At 35.0% G+C, this 25547-nt stretch overlaps 1 protein-coding gene and 2 long non-coding RNA genes across 6 annotated transcripts; 2 read left to right on the top strand and 1 right to left on the bottom strand.

Moving 5' to 3' along the window:
• Window positions 1-158: 158 nt before the first annotated feature.
• On the bottom strand, window positions 159-25339 carry LOC111426834 (Tondu-domain-containing Growth Inhibitor). Of its 4 annotated transcripts, none has more exons than XM_023061635.2 (4): window positions 24977-25339; window positions 12864-12957; window positions 1436-1771; window positions 159-965 (listed from the first exon to the last, which is right to left on the bottom strand). In XM_023061635.2, the coding sequence occupies exons 2-4, from the start codon at window positions 12946-12948 to the stop codon at window positions 673-675; spliced, it is 714 nt and encodes a 237-aa protein (XP_022917403.2). In that variant the 5' UTR covers window positions 12949-12957; window positions 24977-25339; the 3' UTR covers window positions 159-672. The 4 variants fall into 4 exon arrangements, with proteins under 4 accessions (XP_022917403.2, XP_022917405.2, XP_071050336.1 ...); XM_023061637.2 differs by lacking the exon at window positions 24977-25339 and adding an exon at window positions 24551-24657; XM_071194235.1 differs by lacking the exon at window positions 24977-25339 and adding an exon at window positions 18240-18507.
• On the top strand, window positions 2489-7416 carry LOC111426835 (uncharacterized). The gene is made up of 4 exons (XR_011639692.1): window positions 2489-2577; window positions 2626-2881; window positions 2970-3177; window positions 3932-7416. It is a non-coding gene; the product is annotated as an uncharacterized lncRNA (long non-coding RNA).
• LOC139428990 (uncharacterized) lies at window positions 11784-21657 on the top strand. Its single transcript, XR_011639693.1, has 3 exons — window positions 11784-11887; window positions 21066-21092; window positions 21152-21657. It is a non-coding gene; the product is annotated as an uncharacterized lncRNA (long non-coding RNA).
• Window positions 25340-25547: the final 208 nt, after the last annotated feature.

Here is a 25547-nt window from a genome sequence, read left to right as displayed (position 1 = left end):
AATAACAATTAATGTAATTAAGAAAATAAATATACTTTTTTGACTTTATGCAATACCAAAAAGTTGTTAATTGTTTGATCCTAAGTTAATTAAAGCTAATTAAATTTGGAAAAATTAATTTAAAAAATAAAGGATAAGATGAAATAAAACAACACAAATAAGTGTTGACCACATTTATTATTTAGTATATAATCTGGATAAACTTGTGTCGTGAATTATTGTGTAGAAAAAAAATCTCCAAAAAATACAATCCCCCAAAAAAAATTAATGTTATACATCATCTCTAATGTACTCTAATGAATTTGGATACTTCTTTTGGTGTATATATAAATACAATTTGTGGAACTTAACGATAATATGTACAGGGGTACAACTAATATTTACAAACTTAGAACCTAAAATCGCTGAGACATTGTTAAATTAAATTAAGGTGTTAACTTAATGATGAAACTATACGGATTATATGTACAGGTCTAAACGATTGGGTACGTTTTCTCCAAAAAAATAAAATTAATGAGCGTATCAATGGTTTTTTTATAATGGCATAAGCTTATTATTATTATAAAAACGAGACGGGAGAAATACAGTCAATAGTTTTTCTTAAATTTTCGCTTACACCATGTCCAATACAATATAATGCAAGGTAAATGTTCCATGTATGAAACGATTTATTTAAGAATAGGATACAGTGACGACACCCGAATTTTCAGAATTATTACTCTTGATTTCGGATTCCTTTTTGTTTAGTTTCAACCATGTATCCCCTAGGGCTTTAGCAAAATGATCGTCAACTGATAATCCCGCTGTATCCATTAATTCGATGACGCTGGTGGTACTTTTTGCTGGAGGAGGTCTTACTGTCGCTATTTCCTTCGAAACGTTGTTATTCGAAAATATAGCAATGTAATCTTTGCCTAGAGATCTCCTGAAATGCTCGTCAATTATGGGATCACACATAGATATACCTAAAACAAACAGAATATATTTATTATTAAAGCTGCTAAATACGTTCAAACATAACAACAATTAAAAACGTGCGTCAATTCAACCATTAAATAACCGTATAGCTATCTCAATTAAGCGGTCATATAAAAGCTATTATTTTTTGTATGGTACTTCTGCGAACGTAGTTTTATTATCAAGAATAAACCGCTGGTTCCCGTTATTTTTCCTTCTGTATGGTAGCGGGAAATCATCGATTCTAGTAATTAAGTCGCGTTCGGCAATCACGTAGACACACATAATATAATTATTCAAGGAAGTTCGGGCACAACTATTATGCCATTTCCTTAACACGTTCCGACGTCGTTCGTTCCCATACTCGTGACAAATATACTTGTCGACACAGCTACACACGTATGAAGGAAATGACAAGGACGTGTAACTTTAGCCCGGAAATTAAATTGTTTTCGAGATAGTGTAAGAAATAATTTACCACTTGGAAGATCATCTCTGTGTCCATTATTTTGGTTCGTTACAACAGATGGTCTATAGCTTGATCTGTAGCCGGGATTGTTGATCGTTTGGCTGTAGGAAGGCGGTTGACCTCTTTGCCTTACGGTCATATCTAGGGGTGTGTCCGCAGATGGTTTAATTGGTTGCCCATTTTGCTGTGGATTAATTGGCGAGTTGGAGGTAACCTCGGGTTCTTGTCCGAAATTTTCCGGAAGTTTTGGATCAGATTTTCTTGAGTATTCGTTTCTACTTCGTCGATCTCTTTTCCATTTTGTGGTGGGTAATTGCTTATTGCCATTTTGTTTTGAAGAGTCATCTGGAAGAAGAATATTTAATTGTAATAAATTAATTAACAAAAATAACCTTTTAAACATTGAAGGTTATTATTAAATGATTGAGTTTCTAGTTGTAAAGCATTTAACAGATGCTTCTTCAATTACAGTCCCAAGGCAACCAACACATACCATAATACTAATAGCATTTAATAAATAGGAATTGGAACAATATCCACAATCGCATAGTCCATTGGGCATCTGTTACTTATTGAAAGAAACGCGATTTTTAGACCCAATTTATCCTCGGGGCAATTAATTCCGTAATAACAATAGGTTATTTTAACGGTAAACAAGCTAGATGAAAAGCATGTAATTCCATAAATAATCACAAATTGATCAATACGAAAAAAAAGTAATAATGGAGATGATATGACGTGACAATATGCGTATATAATGTATTCATGGTTTGCCATTAAAGGTAAGTGGATGTAGCGGAAAGGTGCTTATATTCAATCCGTTGGCAATTACGACCAAAACGAGAGGAGCTGCCCTCTCAAGGTCAGGGCGGGCTTCAAATTAACTGGAAGATTGAGAACATCCGGTGGGACCAGGTCTCAATTAACATAAATGGAAGACCAGGGGTCTACAGTCCTCACAAAACGATACGTCGGCTATTTAAAACTTACAAAAACACAAGAAAAAAAACACATTCTTTCTTAAAACATCAAAGATTTATCTTACCTTTATCTAGCCACGGTTGCCAAAGTTCATATTTTTTCGGTTGTAACTCGGCGGTAAAAAGAGAGTACTCTGAATACAAACGTTTATTTAATAGTAACTCTTGGACGTAGGTTAAAAGCTCCATTCCTTTCAATTATCACGGACGCTTTTTTAGGTTCAAGAGCAAACAAAGCACAACTTGTATTAACTTTGAATTGAACGTAAATAGAGAGCCACAACGGGCGTCGGCGAGTTTTGAGGGTCCCGAGAAGCAGTTCTTCCTCTACTTACAGAACGTGTACCACGCGACCGCGACCGACGCAATAGTAACGCGGGATTCATTCATAAGATCCTCAGGTAGGAACCAAGAGCTGGACGGTCAGGTATTCGTAATTAAGTTTTTTTCTTCTTCGCCGCAGCGACTACGAATGGTAGGGGTACTTTGAGGCGAGATTCGCTTGCAACGCCAACATTTTACGGACCGCCCGGTTTTTTTTTAACTTTTTTTTGTTTTTTAAGGATCCACCGCAGCACGCAGGATGGCCGCCACGTAAGGCTGGATACCGGATGAAGAATTGACGTGAAGAAACTCTTCGGGGGCTGCTTCACATTTTTCAATGGATATAGATTCCGGGGGCGACCTCGCATCATGGCAAGGTCGTTCAACGTATAGACGAAAATTATTTGGAGATTGTAGAGACAGGCACAGGATGTTTAGCTTTGGAAGGTGCTAATTTTGTGGTATTTTGGTTCGCAAACTAGTACGATGTAATTTTTTGTTTTATTGCGACGTTAATTTTCTACGTAGTATGATGACTAAGAAATTACGAGAGCAGTTAAGAAAAGTGCTCGAATTTCACAACAAATGTGTTTTAAATATAAACAATTAGTTCTTCTTATTGTTGGATGAGGAAATCTTAATATTGCAACAGATTAGTACGTTTTCTGAAAATGATTTGTTTTCTGGTTTTTATCGCTCTACAACTTTACGGACATTACCGTTATCTTTATAACGTAATAACTACCTATCTTCTTTCTAGCTAAACGAATATGAACTTAATAGAGTTTTAATGTTAGCAAACTTTAAGTATCAAGTGAGGTAATGCTAAATAGAGTTATAAACCATAAAAAGTAATAGATTTGATCTTTAACCCGACCAATTAAATTCTAATACTTAAATTGCTTATTTTTTCATATAATTTTCTCGAAACAACTTCTGTATAAACTATTAATCTTTAAAATTATGACAATGACGACCAATTTTCTATACAAAACGGCACTTGTAGTGTGTAAATTGGAGTTGAACGTCGTCGATACGTCTCTCGGTAGCAATCAGCTAACGACCGCATCTCGTCTCGAATTCCAGGGAACTTTCTTTCGGTCCATAGCACGAAAGCAAATAGTTCCACGTCTCAATTATAGCCCATCACGCGCGTTCCTTAAAGCGAACCGATCGACAATGAACGTTTTTCTTCTTCCAGAGTCCAGCGGCGGCACCGGCACGAACGAATACATCTTCTCTCTCCGCTTTTCATTCTGCGGCCGCCAACGTCGTGACGTCCGTAATGGATCGCCCCGTGTGCACCGGGAAACATTCCGGGGATTCTTCAGCCCGCGGGTCGTGTGCCCGATTGTGACCTCTCCGAAATCCGACCGGACTCGAGATGCTGTGGAAACGAGCGGACTCGATTGACGTCTTTCTCTTCATCTCTCGCCGGTTGAGATGAGTTCGCTTTATATCCTTTTCTTCATTCTTCACTTTTCTCAGAATACGTAAAACGTCCGAGAATTTTTGATTTACATTTATTTGACGTTTTCTCTTGTTTTGTTATGGTTGGCTGACTTTACGACTTACTGGTTTCATGTCAGCCTATACTTTAACTTAAGATTACATTTATTTTCTTTTAGAAAAAGTTTTTATGGATGGTTTAGAATGTCAAATTAGATTAGAATCCAACTAATTAACAATAACTCATTTATGACTCTTTATTATTTTTATCTTCAACGACATTTCCTTTTTGCTGTTTGGATTTTTAGATCTAATAACACTATAATAAGATAGCACATTGTGATTCTCAACTAGTCTCATTGTCAAAGATGTTGTTTTAGGACCAACAACGTGATCTAATCTTTGTTTTCTATGTAAGTCAATAACTGTTCAGAATCTCTTAGACACAATTGTTGCTTTGGAAGGTGCTTTCAGTTGGATTTTGACAACTTATTTAGTAGGGGTTGCGGAACTGGTTTTGTAACTTTAAAGAAAAGACAGAATAGATAAGAATAGCAAAAAACTGGAAACATTTGGAAATTCCTATATCCAGTAGTGGATGAATATAGGTTGAAGAACAAAAAAAGGAGAAGATTAAGGCGATAGAAAAGAATTTTTTGAGAAATTGATTGCCAAAAATCAACTCGCTCATAATTTTTTAGGAAAATAAAAATATTTTAAAACGAGACCACCTTTTAACATCGGCCAGAAAGGATTGGGGTTTACGACTTAATAAAAAATGTTCTGAGGAAATAACTGTTGTGCATTCTTGTAACGTTGATCGTGTAGCTTGATTTACCAGAAACGATTTAAAAAAATTTTTAATAATAAACAACCATACTGAATAAACTTACATTTACAATTCTTACATATCAGGTAACAAGCTTTTGGGAGATTTTTGAGACTTGACAGCATGCGCTTAAAGGATGTCTTAGAAATAATGAAAATAAAAGGACTAAACCATAAGCTAATTAATCTAAAATACAACATTAATACTCAAACAAAAGAAAATCAGAGTAAGACATATGACAACAAAAAATATATATGTAAACACAGGGATTAGACACGGCGACTCATGCAGCCCCATCATAGTATTTAATCTGATAATGGATAATGGATCCCAGAACAGCTGAATTCTAGAAACACATTCTTCCATACCGTCTGCTACGCTGATGATGCTGCCCTCGTTGTAGATTCTGAGAACAACCTCCAAAGGTTAATACATTCTTTTAACACTAAAGCAAAAGAATGATATATGCTCATCAACACCGAGAAGACCAAATACTTATAAGATGTAAGCTGGATATCGACTCCAAGGCTGTCAATTCGGTGAATCGCTTCAAATATTTGAAGGCAGAAATAACGAGGCACGAAAATCTTTCTAACGAATTGAAAGAGTAAACAATGAAAGCGGCTCGAATTTCGGGATGCTTGCGAAAGATTGTTTTTAAGATCACATACAAAAAGGTAAATTAAGATATATAAAACAGCTGTAAGACATATCATAGCATACATGGCAAAGACAAGACCAGATACAAACAAGACTCTACAAATGATGATAATACTCAAAAGATCACAGAGAAGATGACCAAAACTATGACAAGAATGTTGAACCTCATTTTTTGGAGAGGACGTGTTGGCAATGAACAGGCCGAAGCAATATGGATATCCATATTAGAAAGAAGAAGTATGTGACACGACGACCGAAGAATATCTTAAGAGACTAAAGAACAATAATCTTTTTTGCAAACTTTTCCATTGGGCAGGTACGCTAGTAATGATTTAAAGGACCAGATACAATGAAGATGGGTCTTCAGAAAAATCAATGTTGGACTGGCGAGTTGATCATTAAAAGAAATGATATATAGTTAAAATTAGAAACAATTAAATTTATCCTATCCATTGGTATTTAAATTTCACATATAAATTGAGAAATAAATCTTAATGTAAATCTTTTGATTAGGAGTTGATTGGTTTACATAAATAAGTTTCTCACGGTGAATAGTTAAAGATATCTTTGAAATGGGTTTCTTAAAACTAGATTGTCAAAGTAATGCAATTAATATAAGTGACAGTGGAATGTCGATTTGACAGCTGCAAGCGGTGCGGCGCCCCTAACATAGGCGGAAACGTAGATTTCAATTTTATGCTAATTACGTTGCTAACGTGTATACGTTAGCGGAGTGCGGATGCCATTCCGAAGTGGACGGATATTAATTGCCGTACTTAATCAGCGTCCATTGTGCGTGCTCTCGTACAAGTCGTTGCTTAAGTGGTCGACGTACTAAACGGATTTAATGCCGCGGTACTGTGCGATGATGTGTCCTGCTTAATTTAGGTGATCTGAATAGCTCCTCGATATTTCATAACAACCCAAACGGCGCGGTGCCGAAAAGGATCGCGACCGTAACATTTCCGGTATTTTTAACCGAGTTCATCTTGAATCATTGCGGCGGTAAAATTCTTTATTGTTTGCAATTAGCACTGAAAACTGCGACGACACACTTTGATGGCAGTAGACATCGTCAATAAAAACAATAAAAATCAACTTGCGTTATTTTTAGCAAAAATATCATTGTTATTGAATTGATGGTCGCTGATGAAAAATGTTCTACTTCTAACAATATACAGTTAGCTATTTATACAATCCCATGTTTAGAATGTCCGGGGCAAAGTGGCTGTGCTCACCGGTTAATTACCAATTAAAGCGTCGGAAAACTGCATCTCGTGCAGTAATGCACGGAAATATTGCTTGCGCTTCCTTGCTGCGATTAAAAGGTTGTTATTTCTAATTACTCAGGCTTATACAGGAGCCGACTGTAATCGTTAAGAGGATGTTTATGGCAGCCGATCCCCAAACCATTCCCGACTCCAATAATCCTCTAAAATATGCAATGCTACGAAACAACGTTCGGATTTAGCGAGAACAAATCGCAGAAAACATGGAGCTAAACGTTCATTATTAATTATAAAAGGGTCAAGATCGTAATGTACCGATTATAGCTCATAAATTGTGGTCAAGAAATTAAATTTTTGTTTTTCGTTTTCTGAACAACAATAATACTATGAAATAAAACTCTTTGTAAGATAAATAATAGGAGATAATGAATTGTTATGGTTCGTAATTGCTGTGTTAGCAATTTCTAGAACTTCTCTGTAAAATATTGGAAATAATAAAGTGACAAAAATACCAAGAAATTATTTCTTAATCGAAATTGTATTTATTTTATACATCATACAATACTAAACATTTCAAATTGAACTCCTAATTAAACTGTCTTTCAAACGGTTGGGAATTGCTTTTCAAAATTAAGGCTTTACATTCCAACAGTGTTTGTTTATCAACATTAATTAATGAGCCGTCGAAAAGCCAATAAATGTCGAAATAACGACGCGGTCCTACGATGTGTTTAGTCGCTATTATTACCAACGGTCGCTAAACACTATTACGCTTATTTGCAAATATCCGAATCGTTTTCGAAGCCAAATATCACAATGGAATGCGTCTCTGTCCGCTCATATCTGCTTTACTGACGCAATAAAACTGTAGAATGTCAAAACGTTGGCTCAGGAATGCAATGCTTGCGATAATGTGGATTGATAAAAGTCGAGATATTTTAATGTCTCTTTTCAAAACTTAAGATTATCAAGATTATTTTGAAAATTTATGTTATGACATTAAGCGTTTTATATATCTATAATTTAAGTTGTTATAAAAAGCTTTATAGGACATTTATTTCATTTTTATTTTATTTTATTAATTAATTTTTAAATATATCAAATCTTCAGGTAGATTAAATCCTTTCATATAGGCAACTTAATAATCAGATATTATTGAAGGTCGCATTGTGAGAACCCAATCGAGATACAACGATCAAAAAATTGTCTTAACGACCACTTCAAGGAATTCTTTGGGAAAAATTCCAACGTTTAATACTCGTATCATTTCTTTTACACCATGCCTATTATCCAATAAACTGATGATGCATTTTACATTCCAGTTCTTTAAAATAAATTTAAAAAAAGTGCCAGCATTCCGTAACGCCTTCGGAAATTTTAACCATCAGTTTTAATATGATTAAAATGGTCGTTAAATGATGCCGCCCTACCGCGAGTAAACAATCATTATGTCTATACATGGCAACATTACTAAATTGATTGTAATTATCGATTGTTTTGGGTACCGTAAACGTAAAAGCGATGAAAAACAGAATTGTCGGAAATGAATCAAAGAACGGAACAAAGTGAAATTATTGGACCACACATTCGATTCAATAGAAATCGCTTTTTACGGGTCAGGGGTACAGAAGAGAGTTTATAAATTGTCGGAAGAATCGTCTGCATTGTTCGAACGGTTTTACTTTGTCGTCTTCTGATCAGGAATGTAACATACATTCTTGTGTGTGGTTTCTTACACCAGCTGCATTCAATCCCGATATTTTCTGTTATACCATAACACAATTAAATTCACGTGGTTATTGACATTTTAAAATCGTTTAAATCGTTATAACAGTTCATTTTGTTTATTTTTTTTAATTAATACTAATTTTAAACATGTTTTAGATTCCTTAAAAATAGAAATTGTCAATCATCTACCGTTTTTTTTTTTTTGATTCAACAGTTTGTCGGAAGTAAAATTGAATAGATATTGTCGGTATTTTAAACGCTGCAAAAGAGAGACATTCGCCACGGTACAGAAGATCTGATGGAATTCCGACTTCACACCTAAACACATCTGGTTGCGGCATGGGAATCCTTTGAACGATACGCTCCCCAACAGGGCTCAACAGCGGCCCCATAATGTGCTATAGGATTTTTAGAATGTTTTCGTCTGCCCCCACTTCCTCCACTATTTGTAAACCACAAAAAAGTGGACTCAATGGATATCCGGATTTGTTTTTGTTTGAAAATGTGTAGATGAAAAGATATGAAATTTAACAATAAATAAATTGAAGTCTATACTCAATTTTATATATAGTAAAACTTCGATTTAATGGATTTTTTCTAGATTAGCACTAGAAACATCGGCTTTAGCCATCTTAAGAGATGTAATCCGAATGTTTCTAGTTCTAGGTCTTATGATAGTTTTAGTGATAGTGCTAGTGTTAGTTTCACATTGAGTTCAATAAATATATACAACAATTTAGCACTGAATAACAATTATTAAAACTAGAACTAACACTAGACCTCGAATTAGGAACATTTGGGTTCACCCGAAACTTTCTAGTTCTAGGTCTAGTGTTAGTTCTAGTTTTAGTTCAATGACAATATATAACAGCGATATCTAGTGCTAACTAGCGCCACCTCGCACTGTCGCTACAATTAACATTAGACCTACAACTAGAAAGTTTCGGGTTTAGCCGTGCGTCTTCAGACGATATATTTACATTAAATAGATAATAGTAATAGTATGACTTAAAAATATTTTGTCCGTTATATACGAATTCCGATCTATCAAGGTTGTACTGTACTGCATATAAACGAAAAACCACATATCGGAGTTATAATTAATTACGACTTGTTTTTTATATGGAAGATTGAACGTTTTGAAATTTGACCTCTCATATACAAGTAAATAAAAAGTGAACTCACACTGATTATCTAAATCCGTTTCTTTCACAATATGTAAAGGAAATAACATGAATTCCAACAATAAAAGAAATGGGTTAATATTTTTATCTAAAAATATATAATCTTTGAAAATGTGGTTAAGAATTCTTTAGATTCTTTTTAACTGTTCATTGTCGCTAGACGGAAGATAGAAGACCATAAAATTGCATGGCCCGTTGCTCCTCCGTTGGTTGATTGTTATTCCAACGTGATACATGGTATTATGATGGCAGGATTCCTACTTCCTAAACGAGTGTCACCGCGGAAAGAGGAAAGAGACGAAGCGCCGCGGAAATGTCCCCAAAGGAAAAGAACTTGGACGATTGAGTACGTCCAGTTTTTCAAACGAATTTGTGAAATGATTGCTGGACTGTGATTTATTTAAGATTCTTTCAACTTAAATGTAATTTAACAGTTAATCGCCAGAGAAAATAATTAACCACACACATGCGTCAATGTTAAGAATAAGCTAAATGTCCTAACGCCAACGCTTCGTCCTTTTTTTTTATTTTTTGCAGGATAATGAATCGACCCGTCAACACGGAGCCTAAAGTAAACACTCCACTTTTGCATCTCGTTAACTTTGGCGTGATTTAATGGACTCAGTGGCCGTGAGGCGCAAATGAGCGCGTTGTACCTGCGATTTGCTCCAAATTCCCTCCTTTCGACTTGGCCTGCACAAGCCCCGGCCTTCACCTTGCCACGAATATGATTGGCGTAGTCATTTTACGTTTATAATAGAAAGGCGAATTCTTTGCATGAAGGTATTACAAAAAAATCTGAAGGAATGCGTGCAAAAACATCACAAATTACTTATCCAATCAATTTTACCATTACAAAACTTAATATTGAATCTTTAAACCCTTTGAAATGATTTTGTATCATCATTTCAAATATTTTTTGTGAGATTTAGTTTGAAAGCACATTCGACGTCACCACAGACATAGCTGACGAGAAAGTTTGGAATGTCGCGGTTTCTACACAATGTTCCCCAAAAAAATACCACGCAAGCTTTCTCGTTTATCTTATTGGATTTAACTAGATGATTCCTATAACTGCCTTAAATTTATTTAATTATCAATTTTTTATTGTTTCATAATAAATAAAGTAAAACTTTTCATTTAGACAAACATTATAATGTGAAAATTGTTAGCCCAATTATGGAGGTACAACTACCTATAAATGTCCGGGACGATAAACGACTACAGTGGGCGATTGGGAATGTTGATGACCAGGAATGTAAGCTCTCTCAGATTTTATATGGCAATCAAATATATCCGTCACACAATAGGTGTGATTACATTGAAATTTTCACCGCGTTTGAGGCCACATACTTTTACGAGTTCAATTATACAATAAGTGCTTAACGAAACTAAAAAAGAGACATGAAACAAATTGAAAAAGCTCTTTAAAGAAATTGCGTAATTGACGTACCGTTAAACTATAATTGTCTTCTAATCAATCTGCAATCGACTTTTAATTCACCTTCTTTACTCGCTCTATTTTCAGACAGCTATGTAGTGCATTGCAGATTGCTTCGTTAGATTCATCCGTAATTCAATTATACCACGAATTAATTCGGACCCAATTTAACCTGATTTGTTTGACAAACTATCAGTTAATTGTAACCTATATATGTACCGGATACACAATAATATTTCCTTTAAGCGTTATTAAGATTTGTATCTTGTTCGGTTAATCAGTTGTAATTTATTTTTAATATTTTTAATATTATAACGCAGATGTTTTTGTTATATAAAAAAAATCACTTCCGGTAGAAAGTAGAACACAGTTTCAAGCAAATTTTTTTGTTATTTTAACAAAAACCGCGATTAAGTAACAAACAATGTCCTTTCCGTTTATCAGAAACAAGAGGATGTGTTCGATAACAGCGAGCAAAAAGGAAACCATAAGCCACAAACTGTTGTTGCCAGTCTATTATTAGTGCTCTGGCGGTTAATTAAACGATACGCTAGAAGAAAACAGGTGGAGTGTGTCGAGACATCATGCGTACCAACGTAGCTAGTTGAACTAGAAAATTATTCGCATTAGTTAGGAGGTAGTTATGAGCTTATTTTGTACATTTTCAAACTTCTTTTAACATAAAATTCAGATAATCTTACCCATCAAATCGATATATTTGTATTTCTGTCCGGCGACAGAATACGATTTAAATAGCACTAGAGTTGAGCTATTTAGCAATTTAAAAGGGACAGTTAATTTGAATGAAGAATGCATTTAAAGATATTTACATAGGGGAGGTACGAAATAGTGTACGTTAGAATGACAACGAAAATGACAACGTTATCAATACAATTTATCTGCTATGTACTTTAGTTACGAGACAAAATTGAAAACGATCTAATAAAAAGAGATGTCGACCTAAGGCTATAGTGACCGTCTTTGAAATAAATTAACCCGAGTCGTAAAACACGTTATGAAAGTCGTTTAATTAGACAGTAGATTGCTCAACCCCGGCTATTTTACTAAATTGGGCGTGTAATTGGGATGTTTGTTAGTAATTGCTCAGCTCAAATAGGATATCACGTCGATATGAGTAACTATGAATATCTAATTTTCCACTGGATATATTTATGATGGAGATGTTAATATAAAAGTGTAAAAAATAAAAATTACTTGCATAAGATGGATGTTATGTTTTTAAACGTTGATTTATGGAACCTTTTAGCAGCAATTATAAGATCCTTAATCTAGTTTTATTTTAAAGTAGAATCAAATTCCAAAGGATTCCATTCGTTTCGTTTATTTCATCCAAAATTAGATTGACACAAAGAGGACATTAACTTTTCCGTACAGTATATACTCACTATCAAAAGAGCAAAAGTTATCGTTATTTTAAGATTAAACCTGAAATCCGGTGAAATTCGAACCAATAAATTAAAATGAATGCTGTCAGTAAAATGACCGAAACTAATGAATCAAATTGTTGAATAAACCCATCTTTATTGAATTAAATGCGGTGAAAATAGTTTAAATAAAAAGTGGATGTAAATTAAAATTTAATAAATGCTTACCAGAAATAATGGATTGTTGTTGATTCTCCTGGACCATAGTGGCAGCTCTGGAGAGGACTTCAAGCGGGGATTCGCAGTCATCCATGGCAGCGATCTGCACAAGAGGAATGTCAGGTTATCACTCTGAGGCCTGATAACAATGAAGTCATGTGGGCATCGCGGTATTCACGTGCACGATTCCATTCGGCCTCGACGAAATTCTCGTAAAACTACCACCGCGGCCAAGAATGCCCGCGACGACGGCACGCGGTGGGGGCAATTTAGTAGTGTTGGATGACTTAAGTCGCTCGATATTTGCTTCGTTTCGGTATTGTACGGGTGCCTGAGCGCCGAAGAGGAGGAGCAAAAGAGCGGCGCGCAGCGCTTCGACGACGGACCGTGATGAAGTCGGCGGGTAGGTGAAGAAGTCGAGGGCCGAACCGAACGAGGTGGTTAAGGCGGTTGCTACAGCGCGGTAGTATGCCAAAAGAATTCGAGCTATTCACAAAGTATCTGGTAATAAACGGCCCGAGGTGGTACGAAGCCGGCGCGCTTCGGGGCCGTGACCAGCACCGTCGACAATTGTAGGAATTTTAGTTGAGGTCAGATGGACTACTTGCTGCTGCCTCCGACACTGGAAAGGCCCCTAGACGAGCTAAATCAATGCGCGGTACACGAGAGTGGACGATCGATACAGACGACTTCAACAACACAATTCAAAAAAGAATTTCAGAAATCAAAGACTTCTTTACTAAACTTTTAAATTACTACGCAAGATTAATACAAGAATGCCATTTCAAGATTGCGCATTTTTATTACATCTTCATTTCACCATTTTTACATTCCTTATACAACATCAAATTGTTGTAGCATTCCAATCAATTGTAGTCATCATATTGTTTTAAAAGAAATTGTGTTTGTTCATTTATCTTTGTATTTAGTCATTGGTTCTGAATTCTTTCAACATTATGTATAATTTTAAAACATAGAAATACATCTCAAATAGATATTTAATTTGTTCCAAAAAAAATTAAATAACTACATTTTCTTCAACCGGAAACGGTGTTTATCATGTTTATGTCGGGCGCCGACATATTCGTTTTTAAGCTCATGATGCCAAAGACACTACATATGCATAAAGAAGCATTGCCCGGATAGCAACCCATATCGCATCGATTTTCGTAGGCCATGTGCTCGTTGTCGTGTAATCTGAAACCCAGCGTCGTCGGATGCCACAACTCCCCCAGCTTTCATAACGGGAACGGAGGCATACCAGAACCATGGACCTCTTCTCTTCTTCTGCCGAATGCCAGTCACACTTCGAACGACGTTTCTTCTTTCTATACGCGCCGGGTTTTTTCGTTTTTTGTCGACCAGTTCGTGCCCAGATGTCCCAACGTGGTCGTCGGCCAACGAACGAAAGAAAAACGACTGAAAGCTCGCCCCTATCTACCTTCGACCCGTATTGACCGCGTTACCGCAACAAATCGTGATAAACATGTCTGATAGGACCACAACATAATCAAACCTCGTAAAGCCACTTTCGATTATGCTAATCGTTGACGATTTGATGGACTATTTGGCCGAGTTACATAGGATAATTGCACGATTATTATGCTAATTGAGTATTGTTGGGTAATGAAGAGGACACATAGCGCGTTAAAAAAATTCAAGGTGGAAACTTGATAAAAGTATCTAATAGCGATTGTTTCAAATCAGAAAATTAATTAACATAGTTTACGAAAGAATTTACTTTTACATTAACTTCTTTGTAATAATCTATTGGTTCAGTTTCTTTTTTCACAGGAACGATCCTCTTAAGGAGTCCATAACTGGGACTCGGTTGCTATGGAAACGGAATGGAAATTACTGTTATACTATATACATGCATTCAAAGTATTCTGCACGCTTTGTCGTGGTATGTCTCGAGATTGTATTACAATTTCCTACAATCTTTTTCTCGTTAAAGACAATCTTCTCGGCCTTGTAGTACACAACATTTTTTGCGTAACCCTATAAAAACTGTGAATTGATGGCATAAAGGTTCACTTAACTTTTATAGACTGAAATTAACTCAATTAAATAAATTCCTCAAAAAAGTTTTTGAAAGCTAACTAATGAAGAATTACTTGCCCAAAATTACCCCTGTTGATAAAGACAGTTTTGCGATTTATTGCCATAACAGGAACGATGCAGGATTTGTAGCACTATTAATTAATTCTCAGTGACACCATGATCACATCTTATAGAAGCAAGAGCTTCAAGAAGAGTTAATCGCTGCCTATTAATGTAATGACAATTTTAACACTACCAGATGACGCCGACAGTGACAAATATGCTAATCGCCGTACATAAAAAGATAAATATTCGTTCCTCTAAGTGGAAGGTTGGAACACATTCTGGTTGGTTCTTTACCCATATTAAAAGGACACAAAAACTGTTTAACATGTATGGATAGAATTTTATGTTGGCCTGAGTAAATCTTGTGGAAACATAGAAGCATCCACAAATTATTAAGCATGGAAATAGAAAGCCCGTAATGTTTACCGTGTACAGTGTCTACCTACTTAATGATGAGGAACAATCCCCAGAAGATTTACAACAACGTAAATATACCGAGGAAGAATCTAAACGGAAAAGGATTAATTACAATTCATAACAACACGCTTTCATAACACATTAACAACATTTAGAAAAGATAGAAGGGTTCGGAAGAACTACAAGAAAAATGTTCAGATGTTGAAACATTAAATTGTAAGTGACTCGTTAAAGAGGAGCCCAGTCTGGTACACCGATACTTCAAAAACAGTTGGATCTGAAATAGGTGTGGACATCAGCGGACCAAAAAGCTGCATTAAGATGCCTTTAAGCTCAAGCTGAGGACCAATCTTGTTGACTTTGCAATAACAAGTCAGAGACTGCTAAATATATTCTGCATCGCTAGAAGTCGCCTAAGACATAAAATAGTAAGTTACAATAGCCACGATGACAAGAAGCGCCGCTCCCCTCAGCTGCAACAAATAAGTGACTTGTTCAAAGAAACGTCCAGGAGAGCAAATTCAAGGATAAAAATCAATTAAATAATTAATTTAATTGATTAATTCATTATTAATTAACCATTATGGACTTCTACTACTGTTTATTTGACTTGATTCGGTTATTCTAATGATTAATGTTCTATCGTAAATTTTTTTAAACTGTCACAAAAAAAAATTGTTATCGCGCAACTTTTTTTACTTCTTGGGAATCTGCCAAAAAAGTCACAACTCCAACTATTTAAAAAGAATGAATTCTACCTGTTTCGACTTGACGTATTGTTTAGATGAAAACAAAGATAATTTTCAGCTGGTATTTAGTACAAATATTTTTGGACCGATTCGACCTTTTGGTGCGAAATTCAGGATAAACAAAATCGATTCGTAAAACGTACTAACGTAGCTTTTCTATACTCCCCAAAATCCTTGAGAAACTATTCGTGCAATGTTTGCTGTTGTACGGGCATTCCAATGAAATTTCACCTATCTTCACGAAAACCAATTTCAAACGTTTGAAATATTTATGTAACATCCCGCCTTTGTTATCTACTCTAGACCGAATATGTTTAACAACCTTACCCAGGATTGTCTCGCGATATCCTGCAGACAGTTAAAATTCTTTTGTTTATTGTTTTCTTCGTTCCCATGTTCTTTTTTGCCTACCTTCATATACCAGACATGCGAAATCTTAGATTAAAATGAAAAAAAAAATTTTATTTTACAATAATCTTTTTTCAATAGTATATTTGCATTCAATAATACTTACAATCTTACTCACTAAGCAAAATCATTAAATCTTGATTATCAACGACAAATATTTCAGCATTTAACGTTTAAATAAGATATGGTAAGCGTTGGTTTTGCGACTATATTTACACGACGATTAAATGCAATCTTAAACCGAAATAACATAATATTTTTCAAGCGCGATAATATTAACAAAAAAGATAAGGCTTACCTAAGGATATCGGCAAGAATGTGAATGCGCAAAACTTTCACCTCTTTACACCGCGAATTGTACGGTATAAATGCGACGAAATTTCATTCGTTTGCAATATTACAAAGATGCATCTGAGTTCGTGGAAAAGATCGAGATCTCAAAACTTTAATACAATCCAGATCTCAAGGAAATTCTAACCGTTGTCATTGGGTAATATTCTAGGAAATCGAGGATTGTTATAGTGTTGGTCACGAAAACAATGCCAATTATAATAACATACCATAACTTGGAATTTGTTTTTGAAACTTATAACAAAAATGTGTACTCATTATAATATCCAAGCAGTTTTACTTTTTTTGGTTGTTATTGTTCTTATTAGTAGAGTATTTTTACATATCATAAAATATTTGTCGCATTTCAACTTCATAAAAGCTCGCAAGTCACTCAAATAAGTTGTCGGTCATCTTAACATTCTTCGACACATTTGCATAAATACATAGCCATAAACGGTGCGATACAATACTTCCCCTTAATACGGTCCTGTTCTTTGTTTAGTTTCAAGATTGTCGGGAGAAGACGTAACCCCCATTATTTCAGTAATAAACCAACGCTAATGGTAATTACCCCTCTTGTCGAACACCCATGGTAATATTACCACGCTTGGTTTGATTGTTTTATTGGGCGAACCGACAATAATTACTCGAGCAAACGTTATTGTTAGTCCTTCAACCTTATGTAAGAGAATATTCTTACTGACTTTCGGTCATAAAATTCGACGGTTATAACCCCAAGACGTCATCTCAGAGTATATACAACCATCTCTACGACCACCTCTAGCTTTAGTTAATCCTTTCGTAAAGACCAACACCTATCAACTATCCCTGCTGAGACGTTTACAGCGAAATTCGTTCAAGTCCGTAAATTACATTGAGAACGGATAAAGAGGAACGCAACAGACGTCGGTTTAAAATAAATAAAATAGTTGGATTGTTGCCCTATGAGAGTGAAGGAATTTTTCGCGCGTTGACGCGGAATTCGCCTTGTTATGAAGTTGAAGCTGCCTTGAGGTTTTAATTCTGGAGGAATTTGTAAATTGTCTGACAGCTTATTAGTAGAGGAATTCCAATGTTTGTAAAAATAAAAACAAGATACCTATATTTTTACTTGCTAAAATATTTTTTTGGTTAAATCTAAACACATTTTTTTAACCGAAAAAAAAATAAATTTCCGCCTCCATATATTCAAGAAATTCCAGTCACCCCACAAACGATTTATCCATCTAAATATAGCAGATTCATTAGTAGGTATTAAGGAAGCGTGGTAAGAGTACTTTAAGCTCGTTTTAAATCCGCCTCCTCCATCTCAACCGTCTACATGCGTATATGTCATGTGCTTATAGTAGTTTATGTAACGTTGCTTTACCTTGTCCTTGAGCGACATTTGGTCTGCGTGATTTGGAGTACGAGGTAGCACCAGACCAACATAATTGAAGATAAAACAAGCGGAAGCTTTTTTCTACTTAGTGTGTTCTTACGTTAGGCAAGCAGAGACACTTGTATATCCTTAGAAAAAAAGCCATTTGGACACTTTTACTGATGACAGCGATACACATCACGTTTACATATGCAGGCCATGTACCGCATTTTTCGAGAGAAACTGTTGCACGCTGCGACCGTGGACGAAGTTGTTTCACTCATTGTTATTTCTGTGACATGAATACTTTTACCATGTGTAAATATCGAGATGTCAACAACATGAATTTAACATACTATATATTTACAATAATCCGTTAAATTAATGTTAGAAAAATGACGAAAAAGATTAATAAAGTAAAAGCTCGATACTAAAACGAGGAAGGGAGTGTCTGTTATAACCAAAAGTTCGTTATATGAAAAATTTTTAATTTTCACTTTAAGCTGTTTGAATGAATAACTTTAATCGGACTTTATATTTATTTAGTACTGAATAACAACTAAAACTAGAGCTAGCACTAGACCTAGAACTAGAAACATTCGGGTTTAGCCTGTGCGTCTCTTAAGACGGCTAAACCCGAATGTTTCTAGTTCTAGGTCTAGTGCTAGCTCTAGTTTTACTTCAATGAAAAATATACAACAATCTAACGTGTTAACTAGAACTAACACTAGACTTAGAAGGTTTCGGGTTGAATCGTGCATCTTCAGACGCATGGTTAATATTAATACTATAACTTAAAAATATTTTATCCGTTATATCCGAAGTCCGTTCTAAGGAGACCCGTTTTACTGTAGTAAAAAAAATTAAATTTAAAGGTTTTTGACAGTAAAGTTGACCTTGTTCAAGATAAAAAAAATAAATTACAGTGAATTTTGCGCTAAATAATTTTTAACCTTAAATTGCTTTGGTACGGGTGTCCTTGTCAGAAGTTTTTGCACTCGTGTTAACTGGCGGCCTCGGCACCAATGATTGAATAATTAAAAAAATGCGTTGACGTATACATCAGATTTCGAATAAAATCTCCACATCAAAGAGACGTCTAAATAAGATTCATAACGGAGACAAGGTATGAATGAATGTGTGCGACGCATTATCTGTGATATAGTGAGGAATTGGGGCGTTGCGAGCTATGACTTATGAATTAGATGCCTTCATACCCAGTTGGTGACATAAATAACACACATGTATAAGGTTCTACTTAAATAAATCTTACTAATGAAGTATATGTTTCTGTTCTTGTGACATTTACATTACTATTCAAAAAAGAAATTCCCATATTTTACACAACGTTTGAAGTAAAATTAACATTCTTAAGATAAACGCTTCAATTTACCTAATAGTCCATTGAGGAGCAATTAGCCATAACACTACACGGATGATGACCAAGATGTGATGCATAGATACGCACCGAAGCCTACCTTTAGCGTCCGGCGCGCATTCAATCCGTTGTTTTACTTGTTTACAAGCTTTTTTTATTCGTTTTGCATTCCGCTGGCATTCAATCACCCGTACGTATATTAACTTGTTAAGGCCAATATCTCACCGACGGCAACGATGTGTCTTAATATGTTCCCTCGCGCAAGATCGTCAAGTGCGTGCGTTGAAAATAATACGGAGGCGACATCTGGAAGGAATGCGGATCGTTAATTGAAGGTGCCAACACGTGGCCACACGAGAAGAGAGCAAAGAGGCCATAATTGGTCAACGGCATTCTAGAGAGAGATTAGCAGTGCGGTATTTAAAAGAACTTGATTCCACTCCAGTAATGGGAAATAGCATATTTATTGGATGAAAATTCATTGGGGTGTCAACTATATAGCTTTAAACAAGCTTTCAGATGTAATTATGAGTATTATGATACCATAAATTTCAACGAGGCTGCAAGGAGCATTTGAATTAATCTAAATAAATAACTACACTCATTGGAGTGTATTAAATAAAAACTTTTATAAGAAATGCCTACAACATATCCTATTATTTTAATACTCCATCATTACTTGTCGCGAATAGCTGCGTTATATCCTATCATTAAAATTAATGATACGTGGTCCAGCAATCTCAGATCTTTATACACTCCATTATGGGCGAACGATTATTAACCTCGAAAACCCCAATATCTAAGGAAAATATGTTGTCAGCGATGCACGAATTGCCCCTTTATGATATTAATTTATTATTATCCTAAAATTAACGAAGTACGTGTACGCATCGAAATCATAAAACCAAAAAGTGATTTAGATCATTTTCGATGATGATTTTTTGATGGTTTTCGTATCCCATACTGACATGATAGCATTTTAAATGTAGCTCTCATTTGATATATATCGTTGACAAGATTTAGAGATGATCGTAAGGTTAACATATTTAATTAATGTATATTGTAGTACAAAAATCCAAACTAATTTTTATAGGATATTTGTTTTGAAATAAAAATGTTAGCAATCATTTGAATCGAAATAATAGTATAAAGAATGTCAGAAATTCCACAATCAAAACATTAAATTGCACGATTTGTCACCCACTTATCTGTTTGCGTCAATTACCATATTGTATTAGCATTGACATTGGATATGCATTCTTCATTCATGCCTTATATTACAAGAAGGTTCTGTAATGTTATTTTGAAAAATATAATTACGTTACACGATGAACAATTAATGTTACGTACCTTCACAATAAAAAAAGCTATAAGTATCTGTAATTTTGTTATTATATGCTTATGTAAGTTTTAATTGTGCCTACACACAAATAACTTTTGATGTTTTTTACTTTCAGCAAACTTTTGATTATAAACAATGATCGGTAAGTAAGTTACATATAACGCGACAATTTTATTTTAATACAGTTACAATTGGTTAAAGTTTATTGCCAGTCGAACGTGCCTGTGCAGTAAATATTAGCGCAAGCTGCAAATATGGTCGTAAATAATTCAATAATGACATTTTACCGTGGTTTCCTACTAATTATAAACGACTCTGAAGTAAATACGTAGCGATATTTGAGTTGGCATCGAACTCCAACGACGTACGCATAAGCAACAACCATTTTACTGGAACATGCGGACGAAATTATTCGTGTTGTGGTGCCGCTACCACGTGTTTTTGTCTCTTTTGTGTGTTCCTTACCCAACACATTCCTGTACAAGTTTTTGTTTACCAGATGTTGAAACAACTTAAAAAATATACCTTCTCAAGAATTCTTAGAAACCATCTATTTTGTGCTTTAAAATGGTTTTCGAGGAAAAAATTCAACATTTAAAATTGTAATTAAGAAAGTTTCTAAACGACACCTATTCGTAGAGATACATAAGATTTAGTAGATATAAATAATTATAGATAAAGAATCTTAATAAAAATCATTATTGTTTACAGCATCATTTGGTTATTCCTTATTTCCTTGCCAACACCCATATGTTATCCTTCCCTGCGATTCGGGGTCTCCCCTATTTCCTGTATACTGCCAGCGCAGTTTGAAATACCTTTCGTGGGTGTGTTTAGTCTCTCATCTATTAATAGATTAATCCACCCCAATTAATGAAAAAGTTAATTTCTCTTTTATCTATATTCAGTGCTGTTTTGAACAATAACACTATTATCTAACTATGATATTAAAACCAACGATATGTCTCTCATTTTTCTTCATATAATGAATAAAGTTGTTGCATGTTTCAATTTGCATAATTAAGAAGTAGCTAGATCCTGTGAAAATCCCAACATGTGAACATTTTGAGGGATTTCGTAGATAGCCAAAACTTTGACTTTGGAGTATTTGCAATATTTACAGTTTATTTAGGAAGCAGTTTGTCTTCTGCTCAATTGGTCTGTTATTTACTTTGCGATGTAGATGGTTTTTGTTGCCTATGAAATGCAAAATTTTTCCACCTGTTTTCAGAGCCATTTTTGGAATCTTTTAGCATATGCACCCGAATTGTTCATAAATCGCGAAGACCTACTGGCAATAACAGTCCGATTGCTGCTCAAAGGGAATTAAAGGCAACAGAGAGTATAACTTCAAAACAACCTAATCATGTGTTACAACTATCAAAGATGAAAATTTGATTAAAACGTTTCTGGTAGTGTGTTTATGATGACAGTGTTGGTAATGTTGGTCACCAAGCAGGTGTGAATACTGCCATGAAAATATCAGCCATTGAATATTGTTTCGCCAACACTACTCTCAATACTGTTGAGATTGACAAACAAATATTTGATATGAATATGGAAGTACTGAAATTCCCCATGTCACGATTAACTGTTTAAAGTGACTACTATTTGAAATGACCCAGATTTCAACAAGATATGGTTCATGTAAAACGCAGATCGACCTTTCGGGCCAATAGAATGAATGAAGGACAATGGAATTAATGTTTATTAATGGAATAATTGACGTATCAACAATAATTTATATATCTACACGCTTGTTTTCATCACAATCAGATGTAAAGCTTTGGTACGGCCTCTCAAGAAACAATCCTCGCATATACATACCACAAAAATTTAGTAAAATAACTTTTACGAAATTTCACAACTTAACATATCCTGGTATTCGCACAACTACAAACATCATCAAAATAAAAAAACCTGTTTGCTATGCCAACAAGCAAAAGTACACAAATACACAAAATCATTTGTTAGCAAAATTCCAGTACCAAAATATGTATCAAAAAATATACAATCTCATGTACACACCGTAATTCAACGTTGAATCAAAACTCTTTCCAAAATTTTACTCTTCTCGACATGCGTCAAATTCACAAATCTACTTTCCATCCGTATAGCAACTGAATTTTAGAGAGATTTCACCATTCCTTGAAAACAGCCATCACAGCCAGGGATAACACTACCAGGTCGAACAATGATCTTCCCTTGTATAAAAGGTATTTGAAAGGAGAAAGATTTAGTTACTGTGTACTGCAGAACTTCTAATAATAAAATATATGTACATAAATAAATAATAATTTTTACATGATTACATATTCAAAATGAGGTTGGCTGTGATGTTTGATCATCTCTTAAGAAAGACCCGAACTTGTATACAGTCAACCACTTAGGCTTCCCGGAGAATTTTTCATCAATAATCAACAATCTCTGGAGTCTGATCCATTGCTTTCTAGCTTGACATGAAACATTCTCTTGTTTGAAACCTGTCAATACAGTTTTTCATTGAAAGCAAAAATTTTACCATAAAAATTTATTTCCCTCAAATTCTGTTTTCTCAAAATTAACGGGATTCAAGCCTATTTAACCCCAAGATATGAAGGCCCATTTTGGAAATACGGAGGGGGAGATCCAGATAAGATATTTGAACTGGGCCCTGGGGTTGAGCAGAAAGCCTGCGGGATATACAATTAAAGATGTGTTGAAGCTATGGAAGATTAAAGAAATTTGAAAGTGGAAGTAGACAAAAGGGCGATAACGTGCTGGAGCAACTTTCAAATTTTGGGAGTGTTGGAGGGAGATTAACACCGAGGTGAGGAGTATGGATATATTAATATTATACCAGAGTAGCATAATCAACTGAGGAAATATAAAAAAGGATAGCACTCAACAAAAGAAATAGGAGTTGATGCGCCAGAGCACTTTCTAGCTTTGGAGGTTCAAAGGTTACTTGAATAGGAACCGCTTCGCCGCCAGATTCTTTTGATCTCACCTCTTGTGACTAGAATTTTTGTGGGGGTAATATTAAAGAGATAAAATTTATGCAAATAAAGCCGAAATATTGATATCGAAATCAATTGGTAGCAACCATATTGACACATCATAAATTAAACCCGATTAAGGAATTTTAGTTTTGAACATTAATGATAATTATCTCGAGAATGAAAACAAACCTAAAAAAAATAAAATTTTGTTATATCGCTTTAATATAAGTGTTTTTGATATTTTCATTTAATACATTATTTGTCAATATTCAGTATAATATGTTAGTAGAGGAATTTTTTGTAGTTTATAGTTGATTCGTAAAAACATAAATGCTGAGTTCTAAAATGAATGTAAAACTGTAACATAAACATGAATAAAATTAGTTTTGTCTGGATAGAAAAGTTTTGAACGATGACACCAAAATATTTTAGATACGGACTCAATTTGTGGACATTCCCGCCGAGTAGATAATCTTTTATCATAAATTAATATTATCGCAGATAAACACAGTGTCGTAGAGTATTTTGAAAAAAAAAACTCTTTCCACAGGGAATGTAAACAAGCGAAGCAAATATTTAACATCGCATTTTACGAAAAAAATTATTAATAAATACACACCGATAAGATTTCGAAGCGTGGTCGATCGAACCGGAGCGGGAAAGAAACTGTGAAAATTGGTGACCTCAATTGCGCAAAATAATTGGAATTCCAATACCGTCAATCGTTTTTCTCGACGGTGACGATCGATCCATTTACAAGAGATTCAAGCGAAAACGCGAAAACAACCGGTAAATTAACAATAAAATAAACATACTGCGTCTTCGCGGTACGCGTTTCAAAGGAATGTCGTCAATTAAATTGAAAAACTGCGCCAGTCCTCGTGCCAAATAATTAGCGACAATGACGACACTCGTCTTTCACAACGATAAGGGACCTTCAACAACCGCCCCTATCTCTAAAACCATTTAAATACCACCCCAAAAATCAATACTCGCTCTTGTATCACGTGTTTTATTCAACCCCTTAGAAAATTCTTTAACTTACCCACAAGGTTATAACACAAATCAGATCAGCCGTCACTCGAACGACACGAAAACACCTTTAAACCCCTTTATTGACACTATTTACTGCACTAACAAGCAAAACTCTGTGAAGAATTTGACATTTCGGTCAAACCTGCAATTGCGGTATGCCAAGAATCCGAAATATTTGTTTGGCGCCTCTACCGACAAACCTTTCTACTGCGCAGCCCGCTTTATACGGCACAACTAGCGCTATCTCTTGTACCCGCCACAGAGTTTCACTACTTCAAATTAACAAATCTACATTTCAATTTGTATTTTAACCGTTTTAAGCGATATAATCGGCAAATTCATGTTTTATTTCAACAAAGGCAACTCGCGACTACATATAAACAAGACGATGCTTTGTGAACGCGTCTTTTCGCTCATTGGACAATTTTTCGCATCGCATCGGTGATTTCAAGTTCGGAAAGTAGTTTTGAGTATAAAACCAGTTTGAAACGATGGAATTCCCCTTTTATTTTCCTATACTCAGTGAATTCTATCGAAACTTTTTACTAATTTTATGCGTTTGCGCAAAGAAAGCTTTTAAT

This window comes from Onthophagus taurus, chromosome 2 (genome assembly GCF_036711975.1).
Source record: "Onthophagus taurus isolate NC chromosome 2, IU_Otau_3.0, whole genome shotgun sequence".
NCBI lineage: Eukaryota > Metazoa > Arthropoda > Insecta > Coleoptera > Scarabaeidae > Onthophagus > Onthophagus taurus.
The sequence above is the reverse complement of the archived record's forward strand: the minus strand, read 5'-3'. Positions and strand labels throughout refer to the sequence as shown.